Source organism: Triticum aestivum, chromosome 2D (assembly GCF_018294505.1).
Source record: "Triticum aestivum cultivar Chinese Spring chromosome 2D, IWGSC CS RefSeq v2.1, whole genome shotgun sequence".
Taxonomy (NCBI): Eukaryota; Viridiplantae; Streptophyta; class Magnoliopsida; order Poales; family Poaceae; genus Triticum; species Triticum aestivum.
The window spans coordinates 152,784,477-152,809,603 of record NC_057799.1 but is presented as its reverse complement, the minus strand read 5'-3'; the positions used below and the strand labels follow the sequence as shown (position 1 = coordinate 152,809,603).

At 42.2% G+C, this 25,127-nt stretch overlaps 2 protein-coding genes across 6 annotated transcripts; both read left to right on the top strand.

The window, feature by feature from the left end:
* The first annotated feature begins 9,016 nt into the window (after positions 1-9,016).
* Positions 9,017-12,876, top strand: LOC123052289 (ruvB-like 2). The gene is made up of 2 exons (XM_044475423.1): positions 9,017-9,956; positions 12,024-12,876. The coding sequence occupies exons 1-2, from the start codon at positions 9,178-9,180 to the stop codon at positions 12,667-12,669; spliced, it is 1,425 nt and encodes a 474-aa protein (XP_044331358.1). The 5' UTR covers positions 9,017-9,177; the 3' UTR covers positions 12,670-12,876.
* Positions 12,877-13,225: 349 nt separating this feature from the next.
* On the top strand, positions 13,226-24,699 carry LOC123052288 (uncharacterized). Of its 5 annotated transcripts, none has more exons than XM_044475418.1 (16): positions 13,247-13,604; positions 14,821-15,035; positions 15,272-15,408; positions 15,496-15,606; positions 15,694-15,795; positions 16,560-16,668; positions 16,725-16,940; positions 17,154-17,322; positions 17,419-17,500; positions 17,585-17,678; positions 19,158-19,254; positions 19,892-19,985; positions 20,595-20,667; positions 22,304-22,477; positions 23,612-23,734; positions 24,262-24,699. In XM_044475418.1, exons 1-16 carry the CDS (start codon positions 13,574-13,576, stop codon positions 24,421-24,423), a joined length of 1,989 nt encoding a protein of 662 aa, XP_044331353.1. In that variant the 5' UTR covers positions 13,247-13,573; the 3' UTR covers positions 24,424-24,699. The 5 variants fall into 5 exon arrangements, with proteins under 5 accessions (XP_044331356.1, XP_044331353.1, XP_044331354.1 ...); XM_044475419.1 differs by having other exon boundaries at positions 13,250-13,604; positions 16,740-16,940; XM_044475421.1 differs by lacking the exons at positions 23,612-23,734; positions 24,262-24,699 and adding an exon at positions 20,818-20,890 and having other exon boundaries at positions 13,226-13,604.
* The last annotated feature ends 428 nt before the right edge of the window (positions 24,700-25,127 follow it).

The following is a 25,127-nucleotide window of genomic DNA, read 5'->3' as shown; positions in this document are numbered from 1 at the left end:
TGTGCAAAACTGGCTTGCACCCGTTGTATAAGAACGTTGAGCTTATCACACCCGATCATCACGTGGTGTCTCGGCACGACGAACTTTGGCAACGGTGCATACTCAGGGAGAACACTTGTACCTTGAAATTTTTAGTGAGATATCATCTTATAATGCTAAAGTCAATCAAAGCAGAATAGGATGCATAAAGGATAAACATCACATGCAATCAATATAAGTGATATGATATGGCCATCATCATCTTGTGCCTTTGATCTCCATCTCCAAAGCACCGTCATGATCACCATCGTCACCGGCGCGACACCTTGACCTCCATCGTAGCATCGTTGTCGTCTCGCCAACTATTGCTTCTACGACTATCGCTACCGCTTAGTGATAAAGTAAAAAACAATTACAGAGCGATTGCATTGCATACAATAAAGCGACAACCATATGGCTCCTGCCAGTTGCCGTAACTCTGTTACAAAACATGATCATATCATACAATAAAAATTAGCATCATGTCTTGACCATATCAGATCACAACATGCACTGCAAAAACAAGTTAGACGTCCTCTACTTTGTTGTTGCAAGTTTTATGTGGCTGCTACGGGCTGAGCAAGAACCGTTCTTACCTACGCATCAAAACCACAACGATTTTTCTTCAAGTGTGCTGTTTTAACCTTCAACAAGGACCGGGCGTAGTCACACTCGATTCAACTAAAGTTGGAAAAACAGACACCCACTAGCCACCTGTGTGCGAAGCACGTCGGTTGAACCAGTCTCGCGTAAGTGTACGCGTAATATCGGTCTGAGCCGCTTCATCCAACAATACCGCCGAACCAAAGTATGACATGCTGGTAAGCAGTATGACTATTATCGCCCACAATTCTTTGTGTTCTACTCGCGCATATAACATCTACGCATAGACCTGACTCGAATGCCACTGTTGGGAAACGCAGTAATTTCAAAAAAATTCCTACGCACACACAAGATCCATCTAGGTGATGCATAGCAACGAGAGGGGAGAGTGTTGTCCACGTACCCTTGTAGACTGTAAGCGGAAGTTATGACAACACGGTTGATGTAGTCGTACGTCTTCACGATCCGACCGATCCTAGCACCGAAAGTACGGCACCTCCGCGATCTGCACATGTTCAGCTCAGTGACGTCCCACGAACTCTAGATCCAGCTGAGGCCGAGGGAGAGTTTCGTCAGCACGACGGCGTGATGACGGTGATGATGAAGTTACCGACGCAGGGCTTCGCCTAAGCACTACAACGATATGACCGAGGTGGAAATCTGTGGAGGGGGCACCGCACACGGCTAAGACCACTGTCAACTTGTGTGTCCTAGGGTGCCCCCCGCCCCCGTATATAAAGGAGCAAGGGGGAGGCCGGCCGGTCCTATGGGCGCGCCAAGGAGGGGAGGAATCCTCCTCCTAGTAGGAGTAGGATTCCTCCTTTCCTAGTCCTACTAGGAGGGGAAGGAACGAGAGGGAGATAGGGAGGGAAAGAGGGGGCGCCGCCCCCCCTCCTTGTCCAATTCGGACTCCTCAAGGGGGGGGGGGCGCACGGCCAGCCCTAAGGCCCCCTCCTCTCTCTCTCTCACAAGGCCCATGTTGGCCCATTAGTTCCCCCGGGGGTTTCGATAACCCCCCGGCACTCCGATAATTATCCGGTGACCCCCGGAACTCATCCGCTGTCCGAACATAGTCATCCAATATATCAATCTTTATGTCTTGACCGTTTCAAGACTCCTCTTCATGTCTGTGATCACATCCGGGACTCCGAACAACCTTCGGTACATCAAAACACATAAACTCATAATACCGATCATCATCGAACGTTAAGCGTGCGGACCCTACGGGTTCGAGAACTATGTAGACATGACCGAGACTCATTTCTGGTCAATAACCAATAGCGGAACCTGGATGCTCATATTGGTTCCTACATATTCTACAAAGATCTTTATCGGTCAAACCGCATAACAACATACGTTGTTCCCTTTGTCATCGATATGTTACTTGCCCGAGATTCGATCGTCGGTATCTCAATACCTAGTTCAATCTCATTACCGGAAGTCTCTTTACTCGTTCCGTAATGCATCATCCCGTAACTAACTCATTAGTCACATTGCTTGCAAGGCTTATAGTGATGTGCATTACCGAGAGGGCCCAGAAATACCTCTCCGATACACGGAGTGACAAATCCTAATCTTGATCTATGCCAACCCAACAAACACCTTCGGAGACACCTGTAGAGCATCTTTATAATCACCCAGTTACGTTGTGACGTTTGATAGCACACAAGGTGTTCCTCCGGTATTCGGGAGTTGCATAATCTCATAGTCAGAGGAACATGTATAAGTCATGAAGAAAGCAATAGCAATAAAACTAAACGATCATTATGCCAAGCTAACGGATGGGTCTTGTCCATCACATCATTCTCCTAATGATGTGATCCCGTTCATCAAATGACAACATATGTCTATGGTCAGGAAACTTAACCATCTTTGATAAACGAGCTAGTCAAGTAGAGGCATACCAGGGACACTTTGTTTTGTCTATGTATTCACACATGTATCAAGTTTTCGGTTAATACAATTCTAGCATGAATAGTAAACATTTATCATGATATAAGTAAATATAAAATAATAACTTTATTATTGCCTCTAGGGCATATTTCCTTCAGTCTCCCACTTGCACTAGAGTCAATAATCTAGTTCACATCGCCATGTGATTCAACACCAATAGTTCACATCGTCATGTGACCAATACCCAAAGGGTTTTACTAGAGTCAATAATCTAGTTCACATCGCTATGTGATTAACACCCAAAGAGTACTAAGGTGTGATCATGTTTTGCTTGTGAGAGAAGCTTAGTCAATGGGTCTGTCACTTTCAGAGCCGTATGTATTTTGCAAATTTTCTATGTCTACAATGCTCTGCATGGAGCTACTCCAGCTAATTGCTCCCACTTTCAATATGTATCCAGATTGAGACTCAGAGTCATCCGGATCAGTGTAAAAGCTTGCATCGACGTAACTCTTTATCACCTCCATAACCGAGAAATATTTCTTTAGTCCTCTAAGGATAATTTTTGACCAATGTCCAGTGACCTACTCCTAGATCACTATTGTACTCCCTTGCCAAACTCAGGGCAGGGTATGCAATAGGTCTGGTAGATAGCATGGCATACTTTATAGAACCTATGTCTGAGGCATAGGGAATGAATTTCATTCTCTCTCTATCTTCTTCCGTGGTCGGGCTTTGAGTCTTACTCAACTTCACACCTTGCAACACAGGCAAGAACTCCTTCTTTAACTGTTTCATTTTGAACTACTTCAAAATCTTATCAAGGTATGTATTCATTGAAAAATCTTATCAAGCGTTTTGATCTATCTCTATAGATCTTGATGCTCAATATGTAAGCAGCTTCACCGAGGCCTCCGTAGTATGCATGATATGCTCAAGAACATCTTTCATCAAAGCCCAAACACACGTGGACATCAAGCACTCAATGAGGGAGTGTCTCCACGAATTCTCGCTGCCACACATAGAGCAACACGGTTTGTTAGACATATTGCAGCGCTTTAGCACATTGTATGCTGGCAAGGAGTGTTGTGTTAGACGTCATAAGAAAATTTTAATCTTTTAACGAAACGGATGTATTTTTTATGAGACATGGAATGGATGTATTCCAGAGTGACAGAGGAACCTGAGTAATCCGGCCTGTTAGCATTGTTTTTGTTTTTTGAGGAGAAGCATTGGTTTTGGAGGGAATTCCTTACTTGGCCCTTTCTTAAAATTTGCTTCCCTTTTTGGCCCAAAAAACTTTTTCTTCCCTTTTTGACACTTAAATTTCATTTTGTTCCCTATGTGACACTTCCGTCAGATTTGGCTAGTAACGGTGTTAAGTCTGACAAAAAAGACATTTTTACCCCTAGTGTAGTATCTCTACTATTAAAGGAGGATCAAACGTCGTGATGGTTCGACCTCGTTCGATCCCCTCCTCCCTTAGAACGAAAACCATCTCGAGGGCCACGCGCCCGGCCGCAGCAGCCCAAAAATCGCCAACTCGGCCCATGTACGAGATCCACATTCGAAAAACACAGATCGGCCCTTTCCTCCCCTCGTACGATAGCACGCACGAAAAAAAATCTACCGAAAACCTCGCGCACCACACCGAAGCAAAAACAAGGCAGAACCCACATCCAACACCTTCTCCCCGACCCAATCTCCATCTCCAGAACAAGACCTCTCTCCCAATCCCGAACTACCCACGAAAAACAAGAGAAAATCCCGCACATCTCCACGACACCCACGATCTCCCCCGATCCAGGCGACGAACATCCATGCCGCCCTACACCATGCCGAGAGATGGGAAGCGGGCCCGTCCTTTGACAAGGAGGTGTCACCGGAGGTCCCATCTGCCTCTTCCCTTCGCCCAGGCACGCCGACCCGTCGTTAACCAGTGGCGGAGGTGTCGACGAGTTCGTCCCGGGCCTGCGCGTGGAGCACGTGAACGGCTCCATGCCAATCCTGGTGTTACTCAACATCGACCTCGAGACGGCCGGCTGGGGGTTCCTTCTTGCCGTTGAGGACTTCCACGACTGAGTCCACAGTACCACCCAGTAAGCTCTTTTTCTTCCTTTTCCTCTCTGAAATTTTGTTTAGTTCTCTTCTTGATCTGGTTCCTAATACAGAACTCGAGCCCGATCTTGATTTCTTGGTTATGTCCTGCACTATTGTTGTTGATACAAATTCATCGAATAACTTCTAATGAAGACGGAATAATAAAAGTTATATTGTTCTTCTATTTCACGACTTACTGTGATTTCTTCATGGTTTGTGCCAAGTACGGTGCAGGTTCATGTGCCCCTGCTAACCGTCATATTTTTCAGGTTAAAGAAAAGGTATGGGCATGGACCTCTAATATTTCTCTATACATTTGACAATTTGATTATTTCTCAAAAAAGATAGTAAATCCATCATTGCTGATATGTAGATGTAGGAGAAATTATATTTTTCAGTTTTGTAACTACTGACGGAGTTTTGCGTTCTTTGTAGCAGAAATTTGATAGTCTTGTTTATTTTGTTTCGCCATTCTCTACATATAGTCTTCTTGTTGTGATGGATAGGCCACGGGGGCAACAATCGGAAGAGAGTTTCGCGGATGGGGTGGATAACTGACGAGTTTACACGTATGGCTGTAGCGGTACATCAGACTTAACTTCATATTTATCGCTGGCAATAATTTCCTCTTTATGTTTTGGTTCTGCTCAGTATCCCATGTGTTAGTTCTGCATGTATTTTATTTGTTTACTGAAACTATGAGCAGTAGTACATCAGAGTAGTTACTGAAAATACTCCTACTACAGGAGGTATTGCATATGGTTTTGGCAGAGAGTGCAACTTGTTTTCTGATTTTTATCTGATATATCCATATTTGTGTTTGCTGTAACAGTGATTCAATACCAAGGTCAGGATAAGGTGGAAGACTGTGTAAGCTCCACAATGCCGAAACTTTTGGTAACCATCTGTTTACTTCTTCCGACTATTCATTGACCAATATATCCTGAAAATTAGCTACTATGATGTACTAAAATGCTGCTCAATCGAGAGCTTTCTGTACACACACCTACCTAATATCTGTGTGTTGCTACTTAAGATGATGCTGGATGTAGTACATGCCTTTTTTGTTAATTCCAGCCTTAAGATGTTGCTCTCAAATTTATATAAAAAGTTAGTTCTATAAAATTGTTATGAAGTGTACTTCACTTGATCATAACAATTTCTACAGAGTATTTTAATGTTTTTCAAATAAAAAGTATGTGTTTAAAATAATAACATTAAGTATCTTTAGACTTTGTTCAGTAAATCACTGCAGATAGACGTATGTCTTTATGTAGCATTTTATAGTGAGGTAGTGGCACAGGTAAGTATATACGAGATGTACCTTGTGTTCACATAACCTTTTCCCAAGAAGGAAAATACTACAAAGGTCTTAGTGCTACATCGTAGTTATTTTATTTATATTCATTATATACTCCCTCTCTAGCAAAATAAGTGTCTCAACTTAAGTTAAAGTTGAGACATTTATTTTGGGACGGAGGGAATAGAATACATTTCATGCCTTGCAGGCTTGGTTCCTTCACTATCAATTGAGTACTTCCGTTTGTTCCACTATAACTATATTGGAGGCAAACATAATGTTGATATACCCGTGATTGATAAATTTAAGAAAACACTGGAAAGTGGAAACCATGATGCTGATATACATGTGACTGATAGTTCATGCAGTGTTGCATATTAGTACATCTATATGCTCTTATATTTCTTTACGGAGGGAGTACTACTTTAGTCTTCAGACTTCACTAAAGAGGACAAAAATCTACATTCTTCCAACTTAGTTTTATCTTCACTATTGTTTTCTGGTTCTATTTTTCAAATTATAAACCACTTCTTTGGTTCGAAGGAAGAAACTCCATTGCTACTTAGGACTTGGTGGTGAGTAATTTAAAAGGGCATGGTAACTATGACTATACATAACTATTCATAGCTTATTTTTGTTTTGAAACTACAACTACATGTTAGATCTCATATGGATATACATGCACCAAGTATTTCATGTGTCCATTGTTAAAATAGAAAACCATAAAAAATGATGTTATGTTTTGAATAGAACACACAAACTCAACTAAGTACATTTGTGAAATCCTATGCAGAAGAGAATATATTGTCTTTTAAGCTAGGTATGCTGATGAACACCTTGAAGAGGATTGCTCTCACATTTGAAAAAGTTTTAACAGTCCACTATTTATGGGATTCTGAAGGAAGGTTTGTTCCAACATCTATCTCTGTCATTGGGCTGAACACGGCAGACCTAAGGGAACATTATATTTATATCCTTAGTCGGAAGCTTGGGAAGGGCCAAGTTGGGACTGCATACTTCTGCACTGAGATAAGTACATCTGACCTGAAGGTTGTAGAGCTTGCAGGAATTGTTGTCAGCGCTTTGCCTATGTGCTATTCACAAGAATATTTTATAAGTAAAAACATTCTAGAGAAATCATGTGATTCGATAAATTTCAAATTTTTAAATACCTACTTTTTATTAATTGTTTTAATTCGACATAGTTTCTGCGATTTCCTTGATTTTTTTTCTAAATTTCTGTGCATTTTCTGATTTCTCATTTGATTTTATCATGCATGGTGAGCTTTAGATATGAGACAGGCATGTGGTTAGAGGGCAGTAGGTTTCCGAAAGCAAGGAGTGAATGAAGACGTCTGCATGAGGCCAAGGCATGATACTGTTAGAAAGCACCCCCTCCGTCCGAAAATACTTGTCGTGAAAATGTGTAAAAATGAATGCATCTAAAACTAAAATATGAGTAGATACATCCATTTTCCCGACAAGTATTTCCGGACGGAGGGAGTACATATGTATTATTCAACGTATGTGTTCAAGTGACTATTATTCCATTTCCAAATCATGTGGTTTTGTCAAAACAAGTGGAGGGGTGTTAAGAAGATCATTGTCATTATGTCAGTAAGGTGATGAAGAGGGTGGATATTGGTCTACAGACATAGAAGAGTGAAACATGTTTATCTTCTTTCAAAGTCGATTTCTGAATAGAACAAGTATTCATGCTCTTTATTCCGTGGCAACGCACGGGCAATCATGGTTATTTTGACATATGGTTTCAGAAAATGCAGAGCAATATGAGTTTGTCATAGCAGATATTTAGTTGGAAGAACATAGATTGAAGATGGACATATCAGATGTGGCTGCTTGATAGGATGCTTATTTAGTTATGTTGAGATGCAGTTATGCTTCGTTTGATGTGGTATGTGTTCTCTTTTTTTAATATTTGCTTACTTGCTTCTTACTTGTCTATCAGGCTACTTTGGTACATGGCTACTTTGGTACATTTTAGAGAGAAATTTGTAACAAAGGGAGTACATTCTATAGAGAAGAACGTATCATACTATTTTGTGAGGTGGGCGCATTAAGGAGGGGTTGTCCAGGCTACAATAGGGCTTATCGTGGGTTCGTTGATAACAGTGAGCAACTAGCAAGGTTGGATCAGCGTTGGCGGTGAATAACAATGCTGAGTGACACCCAAATTTATGTTCCGTGGCAACGCACGGGCACTCAGCTAGTGTGACCAGATTATTCACATGCAAACAAAGAGGCAATATGATATATTTTGTCGTGGTTGGATAAATAAAAAAATAGTACTATATGACTAATCATGAAAAAAATTTGCGGGGGACTAATAATAATATGATGAGTGGAATAATGACTAACCATTCAGCCTCTACTGTAGACTGTAGTGTATAAATTTGTGCAGATTAATCTTGCGGGTGATAGTTTAGACCTTGACATGTCAACGAGTGATGTCCTGAGCTGTGTTCGCGCTTCAATTGCTGCACAAGCTCACGCCTCCATCGAGTAAAATGTCTCCATCGAATCGTTCCAAAAAAAAGTCTCCTCACTACCATGTATATACACGAATCAGTACGATAGTTACCAGAGTATTCCGCCGAGATCGAATTGATCCGGTCGATGCTTCTTGTGCTAGCTTTGCACGTACTCGTGCATGAGCACCCGAGTGCCGGGCTCTCGCGGATCGAGCTGTGCAACGCGACTGGTTGGGCGCAGGTGCATATGAATATTTGAACGTGGAATCTCCAACGCTCAACACTTTACATTCATATTCACGCTCCTTCTCTTCCCTTTCTTGATGACATATACTACCACTAGGGATAAAATTGTCTTTGTACGTCATAGTTAACACCGTCGGATGAAAAAATGGATGAAAGTGTCACGTAGGGAACAAAATGGACTTTAAGTGTCAAAAAGAGAAAAAAGGAAGTTTTTTAGTCAAAAAAGGAAACCAAATTTTAAGAAAGGGCCAAATAAGGAATTCTATCTTGTTTTTCTCTGAGCAGGATGGGGAATAGCATTACATCTGGGCTGAAGGTACCGGCCCATTACGATCAAGACGACAAACACACTTCCGCTCTTCTCATTTTTCTCCCCCTCTTTTCCTCCTCCCCTCCGCCTCCATATATCTCCACCTGACCGGCGACTGCTAAACCCTAGCTCGTTCCCCTTCTAGCCTTAAACCTTCTTCCCCCATCTCACGAAAAAGGGCAACATCTAAGCGGCGGCGGCGGCGGGCGGTGACCATGGCGGAGCTGAAGCGGCTGTCGGAGAGCCGCGACCTAACCCGCATCGAGCGGATAGGTGCGCACTCCCACATCCGGGGGCTGGGGCTGGACTCCTCCATCGAGGCCCGCGATGCCTCGGAGGGGATGGTCGGCCAGCTCCCCGCGCGCCGCGCCGCTGGACTCATCCTCCAGCTCATCCGCCAGGGGAAGATCGCCGGCCGCGCCGTCCTCCTCGCAGGGCAGCCGGGGACCGGCAAGACCGCCCTCGCCATGGGCATCGCCAAGTCGCTCGGCGCCGAGACGCCCTTCGCCTCCGTCGCTGCCTCCGAGCTCTTCTCCCTCGACCTCTCCAAGACCGAGGCGCTCACCCAGGCGTTCCGCCGCGCCATTGGCGTTCGCATCAAGGAGGAAGCGGAGATCATTGAGGGCGAGGTCGTTGAGATCTCAATCGACCGCCCTGTCTCCGCCAGTAGCTCGGGCATACCTTCAGGTGCTACCGCGGCCGGCAAGACTGGAAGGCTCACTTTGAAGACCACGGACATGGAGACGGTGTACGAGCTGGGTGGGAAGATGATTGAGGCCCTGGGGAAGGAGAAGGTACAGAGCGGGGATGTGATTGCGCTCGACAAGGCCTCCGGGAAGGTTACTAAGCTTGGCCGCTCCATCGGGAGGTCACGGGATTATGATGCCGTTGGTGCCCACACCAAGTTTGTGAAGTGCCCTGAAGGAGAGCTCCAGAAGCGCAAGGAGGTTATGCACTGCGTTACCTTACATGAGATTGATGTCATCAATAGCAGGTAACTCCACGCCCCTTCGCAGAAATTTGTCCTAGTTAGAGAATTGGAGTCAAATATGAAGTGTTTGCACATACAACAATTAAGCCACGTTCCTTACCTTTAGAAACTCGACAGGAATTTGCATTGAACCTTCAGGATGTAGTAGATAGAAACCTTGAAGGGCGCATGGTTTTGCTCATTACTGCCACAAGAGGACACTTGCTAGTTACACGTCTCCCAGAAGGATTATATATAAATTTAGGTGTAAAAGATTTTGTATTCTACTCCCTCCTTTCCATAATTCTTGTCGTGAACTAAAACCTATTAATAAGTAGGATAACTGTTGGTGACTTTGAATTACTCAGGCTATGCTTAGTGTGTGTGTTTGTAACCACTGTGATAGACTATCCATCGTCCAACAAACTATTTTTGTATTATTATAAAAAAATCTGCCGAAAGGAGTATTTTTACTGTTTGCAGGAACTTATTCGCTTAGCAAAGGATACTGTAACCCTATGTTAATGGTTCACTTATACTTCACTTCCACATCCTGAACTGTGAAGCATCTGCTTTAGTATGCCAATCTATTGTTGTTTTAGACCTTACCTATACTGATTCATGCATAATTATCTGTTAGTGAATAAGATCATCTAACTGCTAGTTACTCGAGCTAGTCTTGCTCTGAGCTTTAATTTGGAACAAATTCGAGCAGAGACTTCTGATTAATGTATTTTAAGTCGTAGGCATATTTCCATGGAATGCATGACATAACCAAATTGGTTGTAGAAATTATGATCAGTTTTCATGTCTTCATGTACAACAGTGTTGTAGTATATACCACATTTTCATGTTCGTCACACCATTTTGGTCGAATGTTAAAAAACTTGCTGACCAGCTAATTGTTAATATACCTACAAGGCCACAGTTCGGATGTGCTATTGGTTTTAGCAAATCATTCCTCTGAGATTAGATTATAGGCAATTAAGATCCTGCAATCAATATCCACTCCCTGGAAGGCCACAGTTCGGATGTGCTATTGGTTTTAGCAAATCATTCCTCTGAGATTAGATTATAGGCAATTAAGATCCTGTAATCAATATCCACTCCCTGCGAAACACCAATCCTGTTAACAACTGTTGAATTTAATAGAGTTATGCGGGTAATTCGAAGGTGCAATTGAGAGTGCGTACTATAGTTTTTTCATGCCATAAGATTAGCTGATACCTTTGAAAAGGTGGTCTCCTTGGATAGCATCTAGTCCTGGATGCACAAACTGGGATCTGATATGCTTTTTAGTTCATAGAGAAATACAGAGTGCTATTTTATCCAGCCGGATCCTTCCACTCTTATACAAAAGAAATGATCTGTGAAATCTTGCAGCTTCCAGTTTGTTACAGGGATGCTCATGTAAAGAAACATGGTTCTATGAACATAAGTCAATAGTATTGGTACAAGTTAGATGATACTTGTACAAGGAAATAGAAGCTGTTCTCAGAGATGGGCTAGACATATTTTGCATCCATACATTCTGCAGATATCTGCAGCCGTTGATATCTGTAACTGATATTGATGCTGTTATTAGCTGAAGGTCTTCTCCGTGAAACTATTGACGTTGTTCTATGCTTCTCTTAGATGATACTAATTCTTTGGATAGTTTTGAACTTTTTCAAACTTTTCTTTTACAATCTTCTTTATACAAGCAAAGTTTTCCCCCCTATCCCATCCTTGATCACATCACATGATACACGAGTATCTTGTTTCATATGCATATTCGACTGTAGTTTACCGTGGCATTTTTGCTATCTTTTTATTCCTGAAGGTCTTTGATGCCAAACTATTGACATTATTCTATACTTCTCTTAGATGACACTGCTGCTTTGAATAGTTTTGAACCTTTTCAAACTTTTCTGTTACAATCTTCCTTATACCAGCAAAGTTTTCTTTTCCCCCATCGCATCCTTGATCACATCACATGATACAAAAGAGTATTTTGTTTCATATGCATATTCTAGACTTCGAGTGTAGTTTACCTTGGGAATTTAAATGCCCCAACCAACTCATTTTTGTTATCTTTTTATTCCTGTTCAGGACACAAGGCTTCCTTGCACTTTTCACTGGTGACACCGGTGAGATTCGTGCAGAGGTTAGGGAGCAGATCGACACAAAAGTTGCCGAGTGGAGAGAGGAAGGGAAGGCTGAGATTGTCCCTGGCGTTCTGTTTATTGATGAAGTCCACATGCTAGACATTGAATGCTTCTCCTTCCTGAACCGTGCTTTGGAGAATGACATGGCTCCGATCCTCGTTATTGCAACGAATCGAGGCATCACAACCATACGCGGGACCAACTACCGGTCACCACATGGTATACCGTCGGATTTCCTCGACCGCCTCTTGATCATCACAACACAACCATACACGGCGGAGGAGATCCGGAAGATCTTAGACATCAGGTGTGAGGAAGAAGACGTTGAAATGTCTGCTGAGGGCAAGGATCTGCTCACAAAGATTGGCACCGAGACCTCCCTCAGGTACGCGATCCAGCTGATCACTTCGGCCGGCTTGGCTTGCCAGAAGCGCAAGGGCAAGGTGGTGGAGATGGAGGACATAAGCCGGGTGTACCACCTGTTTCTGGACGTGAAGAGATCGACGCAGTTCTTGATCGACAGCCAGAGCGACTACATGTTCAGTGAAGTGCAAGGGGATTCAGATGGGGATGACGCCATGCAGTCCTAGACGGAGAATTTTGCAATGTAACTGGGGTTGGCTTGATGGTTCGTGTATCTTGGATACTTGTTGCTCGTTTAGATTAGTTAAGCGTGAGAAGTTGTTACCTGACAAGCACACTTGATGGGTGCAGTGAGCTATGTTAACGGCTGTAACCGGTGACTTCACAATTGAGTGTATCCTTCGTCTCAGGCTCGTTCGTTCAGTTCTTTTTCAGACTCGTGTCATCAGTTTATATGTCGTTTCTGATCAATGCTATTCTTTGGGGGAAAAGGTGCACACTAGTTAGAACGGCCGTGCAGCAACCAGCACGTGTCCTTGGAAGGAGTGAAAAGTGTCTCAAACCGTAGTGGGGTGCCCTAAAACGTGTCTCAAACCGTAGTAGGGTGCCCCTGACGTGCTACTGGCCGCGAATGGTCTGATCTGAATCATGGAAGCAAAGTACAGTAGCTGAGGAATAGCATTTGATCACATCCGCTCAAGATGAAACGAAACCTTTCTGCTGCGGACTGACGATTCTGAAGCGGGACAATACTCAATTGGGCAGAGGCGGACACACACGCACGGCACCACGCCACCGCATAGCGCAAGGTGATTTCGCAGGCCGCGCGGCGCGGCGCGCGGGGTCACCGGGACCGGGGCGATCGATCGATCATTGAGAGGCCGCCACGGCCGGCCCGGGCCGCGCCCCTCACCCGCGTGCGTCCCCGCGCTCGGGGCGACGTGGTTCCGTGGGCCCCTCGTCCTTCTCGGGAGCCGGGACGTTGGACAGCACGATCAAAGGAAACCGTCCTCTTCCGCTTCCCCCCATTCCCCACTTCCTTCCCCTCATCCCCCTCCCCCACTATCCAACAGAGCAGCCCACGCTCTGCCCCCCTCCTCGACCGACCGATCGCTCCCCGCCGCCGGCGCCATGGAATCCAGCGACCCCAGCCCCGCCGCAGGTACGCGCCGCCCCCCTCTCCGCGGCCTCATCCAACTGGATTGCTGCCCGGAACAGCTCGATCGCCCGTCCACCCCGGAGCCGGACCCCCCGCGCCCATTTCCTTCTCCGTTTGCTTCAGCTGCTTCGCGCGTGGAGCTGCCGTAGGATTAGCGAGTGCTGGTGTTGCTCGGTCCGCATGGTGCTCGTGTGTCGGCGGCGGTGGCGAGGCTGAAATCTACCGCGCACGAGCTGAGCCTGCGTTGTGCCGAGTTTGCTCGCTGTTACTCTCAGTTGTCGAATAGGCCACTGAATTGTGAATGGAGCATGGGTAGGTATATATCAGCATTACGATGGCAAGTTCGTTCTGACCTGATCACAGAGCACAACTTGGGCGGAGGTGTTGTAGCTAGTGTCGATTTCAAAAGGAAATTCGGATGTGATTGGTCATTGGCCTGATCCCATTCTGTTCTCAATTCTGAGCTTAAGAGAGTGTACCTGTTCAGTTTAGTGATCGCCTGAAAACCAAATCCAGACACGCATCTTATGGATCACACGTAGTTTCCACCAGGCAGATACAGTTGCAAGCTAAGAAATGAATCATGTAAGGCATCATCCCACCTAGTGAATGCATAAAAAGCCTACCTGTTATTCCCTTTCTCCCAGCTTACTGAATTCTTAGGCACCCACTCCATGCGAGCTTAAGGATGCTCACCTATATCTGATATCCTGGTTATCTGCGTACTACTGAATTTGGACTTGTTGTAGAACTGCGATTAATCTATGCATCCATATTTATCAGGCACTTTGGGTTTAGGTTCAGATAATGTTAGGAGATGGTATCCGATGATTCACATAACTGGCTGTTTGCCTTTATTCAGGAAATATGATTTAGTTGAATGATGCATGTGCACTGTGATGAAGATATTGAAGTTGCATCAGGGAAAAGGCACAGCATTTATAAGTTAACATAGTTTATGCATAACTAGCACACTCAATGTTTTCTCGGTCTGTTTGTTGTGAAATACAGGTATTCGAGCCTCATATAACAACTGTTTGCATAAGTTCAATGCATAGTATGTCACAACTGGAACTGACTATTACATATGAGAACTAGTGATTGATAACTATTCTTTTGTGTATATTGAGATTTTTACTTTTATCAGCAATGAAGGAAACTTTGGAGCTTAAATTCTGGTTATGTAGCCTGATAACAGATATTTTTGTTCTTATGACAGTAAGTAAGACGCAAGAAATATCCGTACCACCTGTGGAGGGTGTAGCTGGAGGAGGCACTAGTTATGGCTGGGTGGATGGAGGCTTACAGGGGTCGCATCTAGGTTCTAGTGTGATTGACCCTACTAAGGTGCACTCGGCAGATCTTTTGCATGTGTGGTCTATGCCCAGCACAGCAAATGTTAGCCAACAAGAAGCACCTCGACCTCTAGAGCATGTAAGTTGTACTTGATTTTATTAGCACTGCTAGAACATATAATCTCTTGCTTCACAGCACTATGCAGAATGTTCTAGTGTCGTGCCATATTTCTGTTCCTTCTGATCATTTTTCTTCTTTTGACTGTAACTTGGGACATGCTGTTGTTCACCAATCCTACTGCTTTATGATCTGGTACTGCTCTGTTACTATTAGATTCCTCATATTTTATTATCTTCTTTCCAAAATCCCTTCAGGTTAACCTTTTGGCAGCAAGAAATGAAAGGGAAAGTTTTCAAATCGCGTTACGTCCAAAAGTTTCATGGGCCAGTTCAGGTATTGCAGGGCCTGTGCAGATTCAGTGCACTGATCTATGCTCATCCTCTGGAGGCAGGTTTGTTTGGTTAAATTTTGAATTCATTCGGTGGCTAACCAAGATGTGTACATTCTACTTTGGATGATTATAACAATGCTGTATCAGGTTAGTGGTTGGTCAATCTATAACGTTGCGACATGTGGTGCCTATATTAGGTGTACCAGATGCCCTTGTGCCTATCGATCCTTCCAGTCCGCAAATAAACCTACTTCCTGGGTACTGCTTCTGTGCTTTAGCTAGCCACATGATTGAAACATTTGTCTTCATTTTTTTTAATAATTGCTAATTGCTTTCTTTCTACAGGGAGACAACTGCAGTATGGGTCTCACTAAATGTTCCTTGTGGGCAAGAACCTGGTCTATATGAAGGAGAAATATGTATTACTGCTGTGAGGACAGACTCAGAGTAAGCTTAAATTGGCTACTTATTTGGTCATGTACTTATGTCACAAATGGTAGTATAATCTGCTCAAATTGCTTGGAGAAAAACATGAGGACAAATTCTAACCACTTACGCAAGTGACCAAATGGCATACTGGAACGAGATATCAATACGAGAAGACATATAAAGTACTCCCTCCATCCCAAAATTCTTGTCTTAGATTTGTCTAGATACGGAATCTAAGACAAGATTCCGTATCTAGACAAATCTAAGACAAGAAGTTTGGGACGGAGGGAGTATTGGAAATAATTTGTTTTACTGTAGGGTCATATTCTCAGTATATATTGTTGGTGGAAAATCCAGCCATTAGAGCTTGATATGAGTTTGTATAGTTGCGTCTTGTAAAAACCAAGACATTGTTTTCTGTTTGTTCCAAGTTTTTGGACTTGCATTATCATGATCCTGTATGAAGTGGTAATTTGAAACCTAGTGTGAGTTCACGAGTCTGATTTTCTTATATGCTTCCAATAATGTTAGTAAATTGGATGGGGTTCAGTTCATGAAACAAGCAAACATCTTTACAAATAGTTCTTATTCATCCTGAAGCTAGAATTCTGAGCTTAGGTCTCAGATGCGGGTATTGGATGTGTGCCAATCTGATGCTTGCAGGTGGTAACGTGTGTCCAGATGATATTTAGCCTGGAATTGTAGCCACATATGCATCTATGTGCTGTTAGTTATTCATCATTTGAGTTATTAACTGTTATTTTTTGGTATATATTTGGCAGTTCCAAGGCAGACTCGTTACCAAAATCTGAGAGATACCAGCTGTATAAAGACTTAAAGACTTGTCTTGATATCACTGAATCCAGAGACCACTCTTCGTCAGAGGAAATGGTATTTTATCTGTCAATAACACTTCACATACTAGCATATAATTCCTTTCCTTCCAGTGCTATAACATGCAGATACTAAGACTATCATCAACTTCAACCACACTGAGGAGGATGCTAGTGCTTCCAGCATTCCAGGACTGCCATGAGAATAATGGATTAGGAGACATGATGGATGAAGATGTTATGAACAATGTTGCTGTTCGTGTAAAGTTAAGCCTGACTGTGTGGGATTTCACTCTCCCATTGACACCTTCCTTACCTGCTGTTTTTGGTGTATCCTGGCAATATTCTCCTTTAGTATGTAGTAACGTTCTGACATATTATGATATGAGGAATTCCATATGCCTTCTTTGTGGTGCAAGACATTCAATTTGCAGACCTGAAGTTGTGAATTTATGTTTGAGTTGTCTATGTAGGTATTGCAGCTATCATCATTTTGCATTTGAATTGTATTTGTATGCATTTGTTGTCCTTTAACTATATTAGATATCTGAAACTGTCATTGAAGACCGGTTTTGTTTGGAGCATGGCACCAAAGGGTGGTATGATGCACTGGATCATCACTTCAGGTGGCTCCTCCAGTACAGAATCAGTCCATTTTTCTGCAGATGGGGCGATAGCATGCGTATTCTTGCGTACACATGCCCCTGGCCTGGTAATGCATCTATTTCTAAAGAAAAAAAAAGAGTATGCTTCTTTATGTAAATTTATTCTCAGATGTGATTTTCCAACTTTGTCTTTGTTCTTTTAGCTGATCATCCAAAGGCTAATGAATATTATTCTGATCCAAGACTCGCAGCATATGCTGTACCTTACGCGCCTATTCTGTCATGGTAATGCTAGAATTTCTACTAAATTTCATATCAGCTTGTTTACTTCTCTTCTATTAATTTCGTTCCTTTGTTGATGCACAACAGTACCGATGCAGCAAAAAATTCTCTGCGAAGAGAGGTTGAAATCTTGAAAACAGAGGCTCATTGGTCGAAAGCTTACTTCTACTTGTGGGATGAGGTGCATGATTTTACTTCTATGCTATATCGAGTCCGTAAAGAGAGATCTGAAGGACTAGAGTATCACCAAAGAACTAGCCATGGACAGTGGTGTGTGGAAGCTTGCTATCAATGTGCCAGAACCATGAGTTGGTCGCGAGATCTTATGGGTTTCACCTCTAGCCTACCCCAACTTGTTTGGGACTAAAGGCTTTGTTGGGTTGTTGTTGTTGCTGTTGTTGCTATATCGAGTGAAATGGTTCTACAACACAAAGTTCAAGGGTTGCTATGCTTATATTGCGTAGTGTGATGTCACATAGTTTTCAAATCCCATTAGATCCTGCCTAGTTCTATGCAGTTGGAACGATAATATAGTTATGAGTTATGATAACAGCAATTAATGAACCACGCCAGGCTTAAGCGTCGTAAATAGAAAGATAAAACTCATGAATCCATAGGCAGCTCATAAATCCCTAGGCGAACTTCCCAAATTGCCCTATCAGACCTGTGAATTCCTGTATTTGTTACCCATGTTACATGCTTGAGATGTTATCGAGGGTATTTTCGTCCATAATTGCGTTTGCATTAGTTGTCAGTATTGTGAAACACAGGGTAGTTAATATTCAATGCTACCTAAGCATTTTTGTTTAATTTGGATGACTGCAACTGCTTTTGTTATATAATGATGATGCCAATGCAACATGTCAAAGAACACTAGTGCTCAGTACACACTGCTACATGTAACTGCTGACTAGGACCTGCCGCTGAATGTTGAGCTAACCCTTCCTTAATTGGTTCGAAGGGTAGATCCAAACTTCATTTAGCCAACTAAATCGCTTCTATGCTCCTAGGATATCCTGATTCTTGAGAAAACTGTATATTAACGGTTTGTTCTATGTGAGTTGTGAGTGTAGCTTCGACCTTCTATGTGCTAGCAGCTGATGGTTGCACCTTGGCAATATTCTGGTGCAAACCATGAGGTAATACATACAGCTACGCTACTCAAACCTTTTTGGTTTGAGCACCAAATCAACATAAAAAGAGAACCAGGAAATAAAGTTTTGAAGGTAGATTCCAACTTAGCATAGCTTCATTCATTGGGTTCATTCTTTCTGCGTGAAAAAATGTAATCCCTGACAATCTAGGAGTTGAAATAAGGTAGGAAAGAACATGACAAAAGTTTATTTCTAGGAAACTTCTACATTTTATTTCCTCTAACTCGCTTGAGTTTAAAATTAAAATTGTGAAGGGTCATGCAATAATTCATGAAGCATCTCGTTCTTGTGGGTCCATTTTAATCTGGTGCTGAAACTAAAATGGTTTGCACTATTGCACCTATACACTCAGGTGCTATGCATGTGCTTAAGTCCTTAAGTGCCCAACCAGTTGAACTCTATTCTGATGCGTCAAACCACATCAACTCATGTATATGGTGCACCTGTTCTTTTCATCGAAAAGAGATACATGTGATCATCTTATAATTTGTTCTTGTTTTTTTCAGCCATTGAATATGGAGCAGTACGAAGTGATCCGCAACATCTCTAACGAGTTAAGGACATACACACCTGATGTGCGTATTCTAACAACTTATTATGCTGGTCAGTATACTTCCATACTTGGACTCATATACGACAAAACGTAAAGCTCTTCTTGTGATGTACACTTGTTTAAAAAACACTACTTATTTGGATCCGAAATGAATATGTATGTATTTGTGCTGAGAATATTAAGAGATCATTGTACTGAGGTAGATATATAGTCTAAGTTACTTAATCAGCTTAGCCAACATGCTAGAAAACAATTCGGTAATAAAGTACCGCTGTATATTGTTTAGTGCTCAATATAATGGGGGAATGTTGAGAAGCAAACTGAAGCAAAGAAGGGAGGTGAAACTGAAAGTTTGTGGCAAAATGAATCAAACATGGGGTTGAATAATTACAATTCTCTTGGCTGCCATCTTGAAGTTTGAGATGTTCCAAGTTCCAACTAGTCTAATCACTGTTGAGATTTGATGTACCATAGAATTATTTATTTTGTTTATTGCTAAGCTACTGTGCTTGCTTTGTATATTTTTTCTTAAATGAACATCTGATTACTTGCTTGCGACTCATGAGGTAAAATATTTCTGTTACCCAGCCTGGTATTAGGTTTTATGGACATTTAGATAATGATTATATGGAAGCTGGCACTTGGGAAGCCTTAAGTTTCTTCTTACAATTTGAATGGCTAATGTAGGTCCAAGTGGTTCTGAACTGGCTCCTTCTACGTTCGAGGCTTTTACGAAAGTTCCAAATGTTCTACGTCCGCATACACAAATCTTTTGCACTAGGTATGCATTGTTGGGCACTTGTGTGTTCATTCTGGATTGCTAGTCTGCAAAATCTGGAGCATCTGATGTCATACTGATTTGGCATGATATGGACTTGCTTTTCCAGCTATATGGATATGAAACCACATCTATTTCAGTTTCCTATAGCATCTATACTAATGCAACAATAATTGACAATAATCGATTCACGATGTTTGGTTCTAAACACAAATTGCGTAAGGTTCAGAACATTAAAGTGTTATTTGGTTATCTATATCTTGAATTGTCTTTTCATACCAATCCCGAGCCTATGCTATTTGTAAAGTGCACAGGGTTTAGAAAGTTAGAGGTAGTTATGTTAACAAAAGTGGACCAAACAATATGAAGTTATCAATGCCCTGTTTGAGATAAATTTTGCACTGACATGGAATTGACAATTTGATGAAACTGAGAGCGCTTGTACATGTTGTGGATGTGTGAGATATGTGATAGTTAGGCCAGTATAAGTATTGGTGGCTTGGTGCGAACTAATGGAAGTGTCATGCATTGTTCAATTTTGGACTTGTTAACAAAATGCATACCTACAGGACTGAAGAACCATTTCCATCACTGATATTTTTTCTTATACAGCGAATGGGTTCTTGGCACAAGAGAGGACTTAGTGAAGGATATTATTGCTGAACTACGACCTGACCTTGGTGAAGTAATTACAGATTCTGTGTTTCTATTTAGTTTCATTTGTGCCATTTTCCTTTTACACTTTCTTTACAAGTTTACAGCGAGGAGGATGATCCTTACGTTATCTTAAAAGGACATTATTTTTAATGCTTTGATATTCTACATCAAATTCTAGGAAGCGTGTTCCATGCTTAAGGGTCTCATGAAGTTACAGCATTGTCTTCTGACAACATTGTTCTGATCTATTGGTATATTTCATCAGAAGTATAATTAAAGTTGTTGGGTGACAGTATGCCAGCTTGCGTGGGTTTATGTCATATTTTCTTATATTTTCATAAAGTATAGGAAAATGTTTATGAGTCATATAAACTTTATGAAAATATGGAGTGTACATTCCTTAATATTTTCTTTTACGAGTAGTGTCTCTATGGACAATGTGAGCCCAGTAACTGCATTTGCATACATTCCTGTGTACCATCCTTCTGCTATTCTTAGTTTCTTGTTCATTAATTTGTCTGATGCTATAGACTCAATGTAATTTTTTTTATGAAGGGTGTTTTTATTGACTCATAATGAAGCATCAAGCGGATACATACGCAATGAGCGACACCCGGCCTCTGCATAGCTAGGATGCACACAGCCAACACCAACACACACAAAAAAAACTCATGCCGGCCTCATGACCGAAGCTCTGCCTTGGCGGAGGAAGAAAAAAAAAGATCAAACAGCGATAGACTATTTACAACAACGACCATCGACACTGACTATCTCTTGACAACACAAGGACAATGAGAAGGGTTCTTCAAAAGCAATGCCTTCAAGAAGGGAACGACACACAAGTGCCGCCATTGCCGGATCCAACCCTCGAAGTCCAAATCATGGGTTTTCACCCTGTCTGAGCAAACTCCAAGCAATGCCATCAACATGGTAACGGCGTAAAAATGCTGCCATTGCCAGGTATAACCAAGTAGGGTCAGACCTAGGGTTTTTGCCCCGGAGCTCGAGACCTGGTGCTCGAGAAGCACCACCATGTCAAAGTCATCATATGTTGTCTTCTCCACTTGCCTCGATCCCAACAGCAGCAACACTAGCCCACCGTCGCACACACGACAAATTCAGATGATGGAGGATTTTCAGTAGCACTACCAAAATCTCAATTTCGGTACGCTTCGGCGGTGCCGCAACATCCTCACAAGTGGCAGCACTGGTGGTGCTCTGAGGCCAAAAATTGAAATAGCTCCTCAAATAATGTAGGGTTCTTTTGTCAAATCCCTCTCTTTTCAGTGATGCAGTGAAGAATTTCTTGTGTGTTGCCAATGCAGTCAGAGGTTCAGACCTTTCTATACAAGTTTAGTGATATGGTCGAGTACTATTGGCATCTGTATTTTAGGCTGTTTGATCGCCAATCGGCATGAACCCTACTGTTTTAACTACGAACCACCTCAAGTTTCCTAGTCAACTACCTTAAAAACTCTCTTGGTCAATGGAATTTTATATGACTCTCTCATATAGACTTATAGAGTGGTTTTATTATTTATGATTTTTTCTCTCAGATATGGAAGTATATGAATCTCTCTGCTCTTTTCGAAAAAAATATGAATCTCTCTGGTTTTTTAAGTTCGTGACCTTTATCTTGATGAAACCATCTTAATCGTATCTAGGAGTGGTGGACATATGTTTGTATGGGGCCTTCTGATCCTCAACCAAATTGGCACCTTGGGATGCGCGGAACCCAGCATCGGGCAGTGATGTGGAGAGCATGGAAGGAGGGTGGCACAGGATTTCTTTACTGGGGTACCAACTGCTACGAGAAGGCTATGATACCAAGTGCCGAGGTATGCTATACATTGGAAAACCTCTTGATACAGTGAGGTGACATTAATCTATGAAGGGTGTGATCATTTTTTACAGTAGAATTTGTGTAAAAGTTGCCTGCTAGTTTTTGTTCGCGGTGACATCTGGGGTGTATGTTTGAAAAATCCCCTGGTTCAAGTACCAAACCCTTGTTCAAGCACCGAATCGACAAAAAATTCCAAGTATTTTTTGGAGGTTGTTCCTAACCCATCAAATATCTCTTCAAAAGTTCCATTAGATTCATTTTGTGTTGGGAGAAATGAAAAGGAGATATGCCTGGCATGTTATAGGTTAAAAAAAATGTTTGTGTTGCATTGTACTCCGTCCGTCCCATAATATAAGAGCGTTTTTAATCTTATATTATGGGACGGAGGGAGTAACTTGTAAGCAAGAAAACATGATTTAGGATGCTTGTTTGCTCATGGAAATTTCAATTTCACATTCATTTTTTGTTGGTAGACATGGAGGTAGTTAGCTTGCATGAAATATGATTGTGATTAGTTGCATATATCTTCAGCACTGCCCCATTTTATGTTCCCATCTATGAACTTGATTCGGAATAATTAAAATTTATTGTATTTGGTGCTCATATTTTAAGATGTTACGGTAATTTCAAGAAATATTACCTGAACATGGGTTTGAATGTTGAACTTATATGCATGCAGCATGTTTGCTATTCAGTAACAAGTACTCCCTCTGTAAAGAAATATAAGAGCGTTTAGATCAGTAAAGTAGTGATCTAAACGCTCTTATATTTCTTTATGGAGGGAGTATAAATGTGTAAGAAAGTGAGAAGATAGTTTTCTTACTAAATTAAGACTAGAAGTCTAATAGAGATGTATCTAGTAACTCTTATTTTAGTGTATCTGTGGATGATATTCTTAGGTTTGAGATTGTCTTATTTTCTACTCCTACATTTAATCTTAAACTGAACTTTCAGCATTTGTATTGTTACACGATTTAGTGCTTTAAATATACCATTTCCTGTTAATTCAGGTACCTGACATCGTTATTCCGACTTCAATGTTTATTTTGCATTTCAAATTTAGACTATTTTTGTTTACTTGGTACAGTATATTATGTTTGATCTTATCCTCAAACTTGTGTGGTTGCAGATCTGTTTCCGACGCGGCCTTCCTCCAGGCGACGGGGTTCTGTTTTACCCTGGCGAGGTGTTTTCTTCGTCAAAGGAACCAGTTGCGTCCCTCAGGCTTGAACGCATTCTCAGTGGCATGCAGGTGATACTTTCTGTTTTAGTTTTTTGAAAATGCTACTCCTGCCGTTCACTATTATAAGATGTTCTAAGTTTTTTCTGATTAGATGTATATAGATGCATTTTAGTGTGTTTTTTCACTCGTTTCAGTCGGTAGGTAGTCCATATTGAATATCCAAAACATCTTATATTTGGAACGGAGGGAGTAGTTCATTTTTGTCCTATTTCACCAGTTCACCTTACCTTTTGTTTTTCAATGGTACAACTGTTGGCTTAGATTGGTTACATAACCAAATGAATTCTTCCAGTCTTTCACTTTAAACCAATTTCCAGTAGAGAACTATGAGCTGACTGAAACTTAGCTACTTGTTTCTCGATTTTGGTTATGTAACTTCTAGTAGAATAACTATGAGCTGTCTGAAACTTACAGTAGATAACTATGAGCTGTCTGAAACTTAGCTACTTCCAGCCTTTCACTGATTTCCAGTGGATAACTATGAGCTGTCTGAAACTTACAGTATCTAACACTTGTTTTTGGATTTTGTAACGCAGGACATTGAATACTTGAACCTTTACTCCTCAAAGTACGGCAGGGAGGAGGCCTTGGCCCTCCTGGAGAAGACTGGCGCGTATCTTGGCCCGGATCGCTATGCACATGATCATGGGCCAGTTGATGTGATGCGCGGTGAGGTATACCGCACCTGCAGATCTTAGGGCAGCCATGCATACCTGTCGCTCTTTCTTTCTTCCATTGCGGCATATCTGTTGTTGTATGTGGCTTATTACACTGTATTAGCCAACTGAAACTCGCTAAATACTTTTGAGCAAACTCGTCAAAGCTAGCAGTAATTGTAGATACTGCCTGTACTAAATCAGCGACGATTAATATGGACGGGAAAGGGATGGAGTAGAATATGGTAGTGTGGCCATCTCCATACGGGCCTTGTACATATACGGACGCTCTTTTTGAATCGTGTCTGTTTTTCTGTTTGTGCTGCGCCTGCCATGATGAATCGTTTGTTGTCAAGAGTTGCATTTCAACAGTACCTGGAGAGGGGGGTGGGAGACAGAAACCATACCTGGAAAGAGTTTTTCGCCAAAAGCCCCAGGACACTTAAGGGCCTAGTCAAATATGGAATTGACTGGCCGACAACGCCAGGCTGCCTCCTTCACCACTGGTACGGACCCATATGTCTCGACGAATCCCCTTGTAAAGAAAATCTATCCCCAACGAATATCTCATCTGTCAGCTTTTGGCTACACTCGGCGACGCATCGAAAACCATTTAAAATGTTCTGGCAAAGGGTCGCGGACAGATGGGACCCAGCCCCACCAATCCACCCAATCGTCCGAGCTGTTTTCTTATCCGGGCCCTTCACTCGCTCCGGCCTCTTGCTGCCCGGCCCTACCCTCCTCCA

Excerpts from the sequence above, each read along its gene's own strand:
- LOC123052289 (XM_044475423.1), top strand. The coding sequence starts at position 9,178 with ATGGCGGAGCTGAAGCGGCTGTCGGAGAGCCGCGACCTAACCCGCATC. Across the intron at positions 9,957-12,023 it reads ATTGATGTCATCAATAGCAG|GACACAAGGCTTCCTTGCAC; the intron begins GTAACTCCACGC and ends ATTCCTGTTCAG.
- LOC123052288 (XM_044475418.1), top strand. The coding sequence starts at position 13,574 with ATGGAATCCAGCGACCCCAGCCCCGCCGCAG. Across the intron at positions 19,986-20,594 it reads ACACAAATCTTTTGCACTAG|CGAATGGGTTCTTGGCACAA; the intron begins GTATGCATTGTT and ends TTTCTTATACAG. Across the intron at positions 23,735-24,261 it reads GCATTCTCAGTGGCATGCAG|GACATTGAATACTTGAACCT; the intron begins GTGATACTTTCT and ends TTTGTAACGCAG.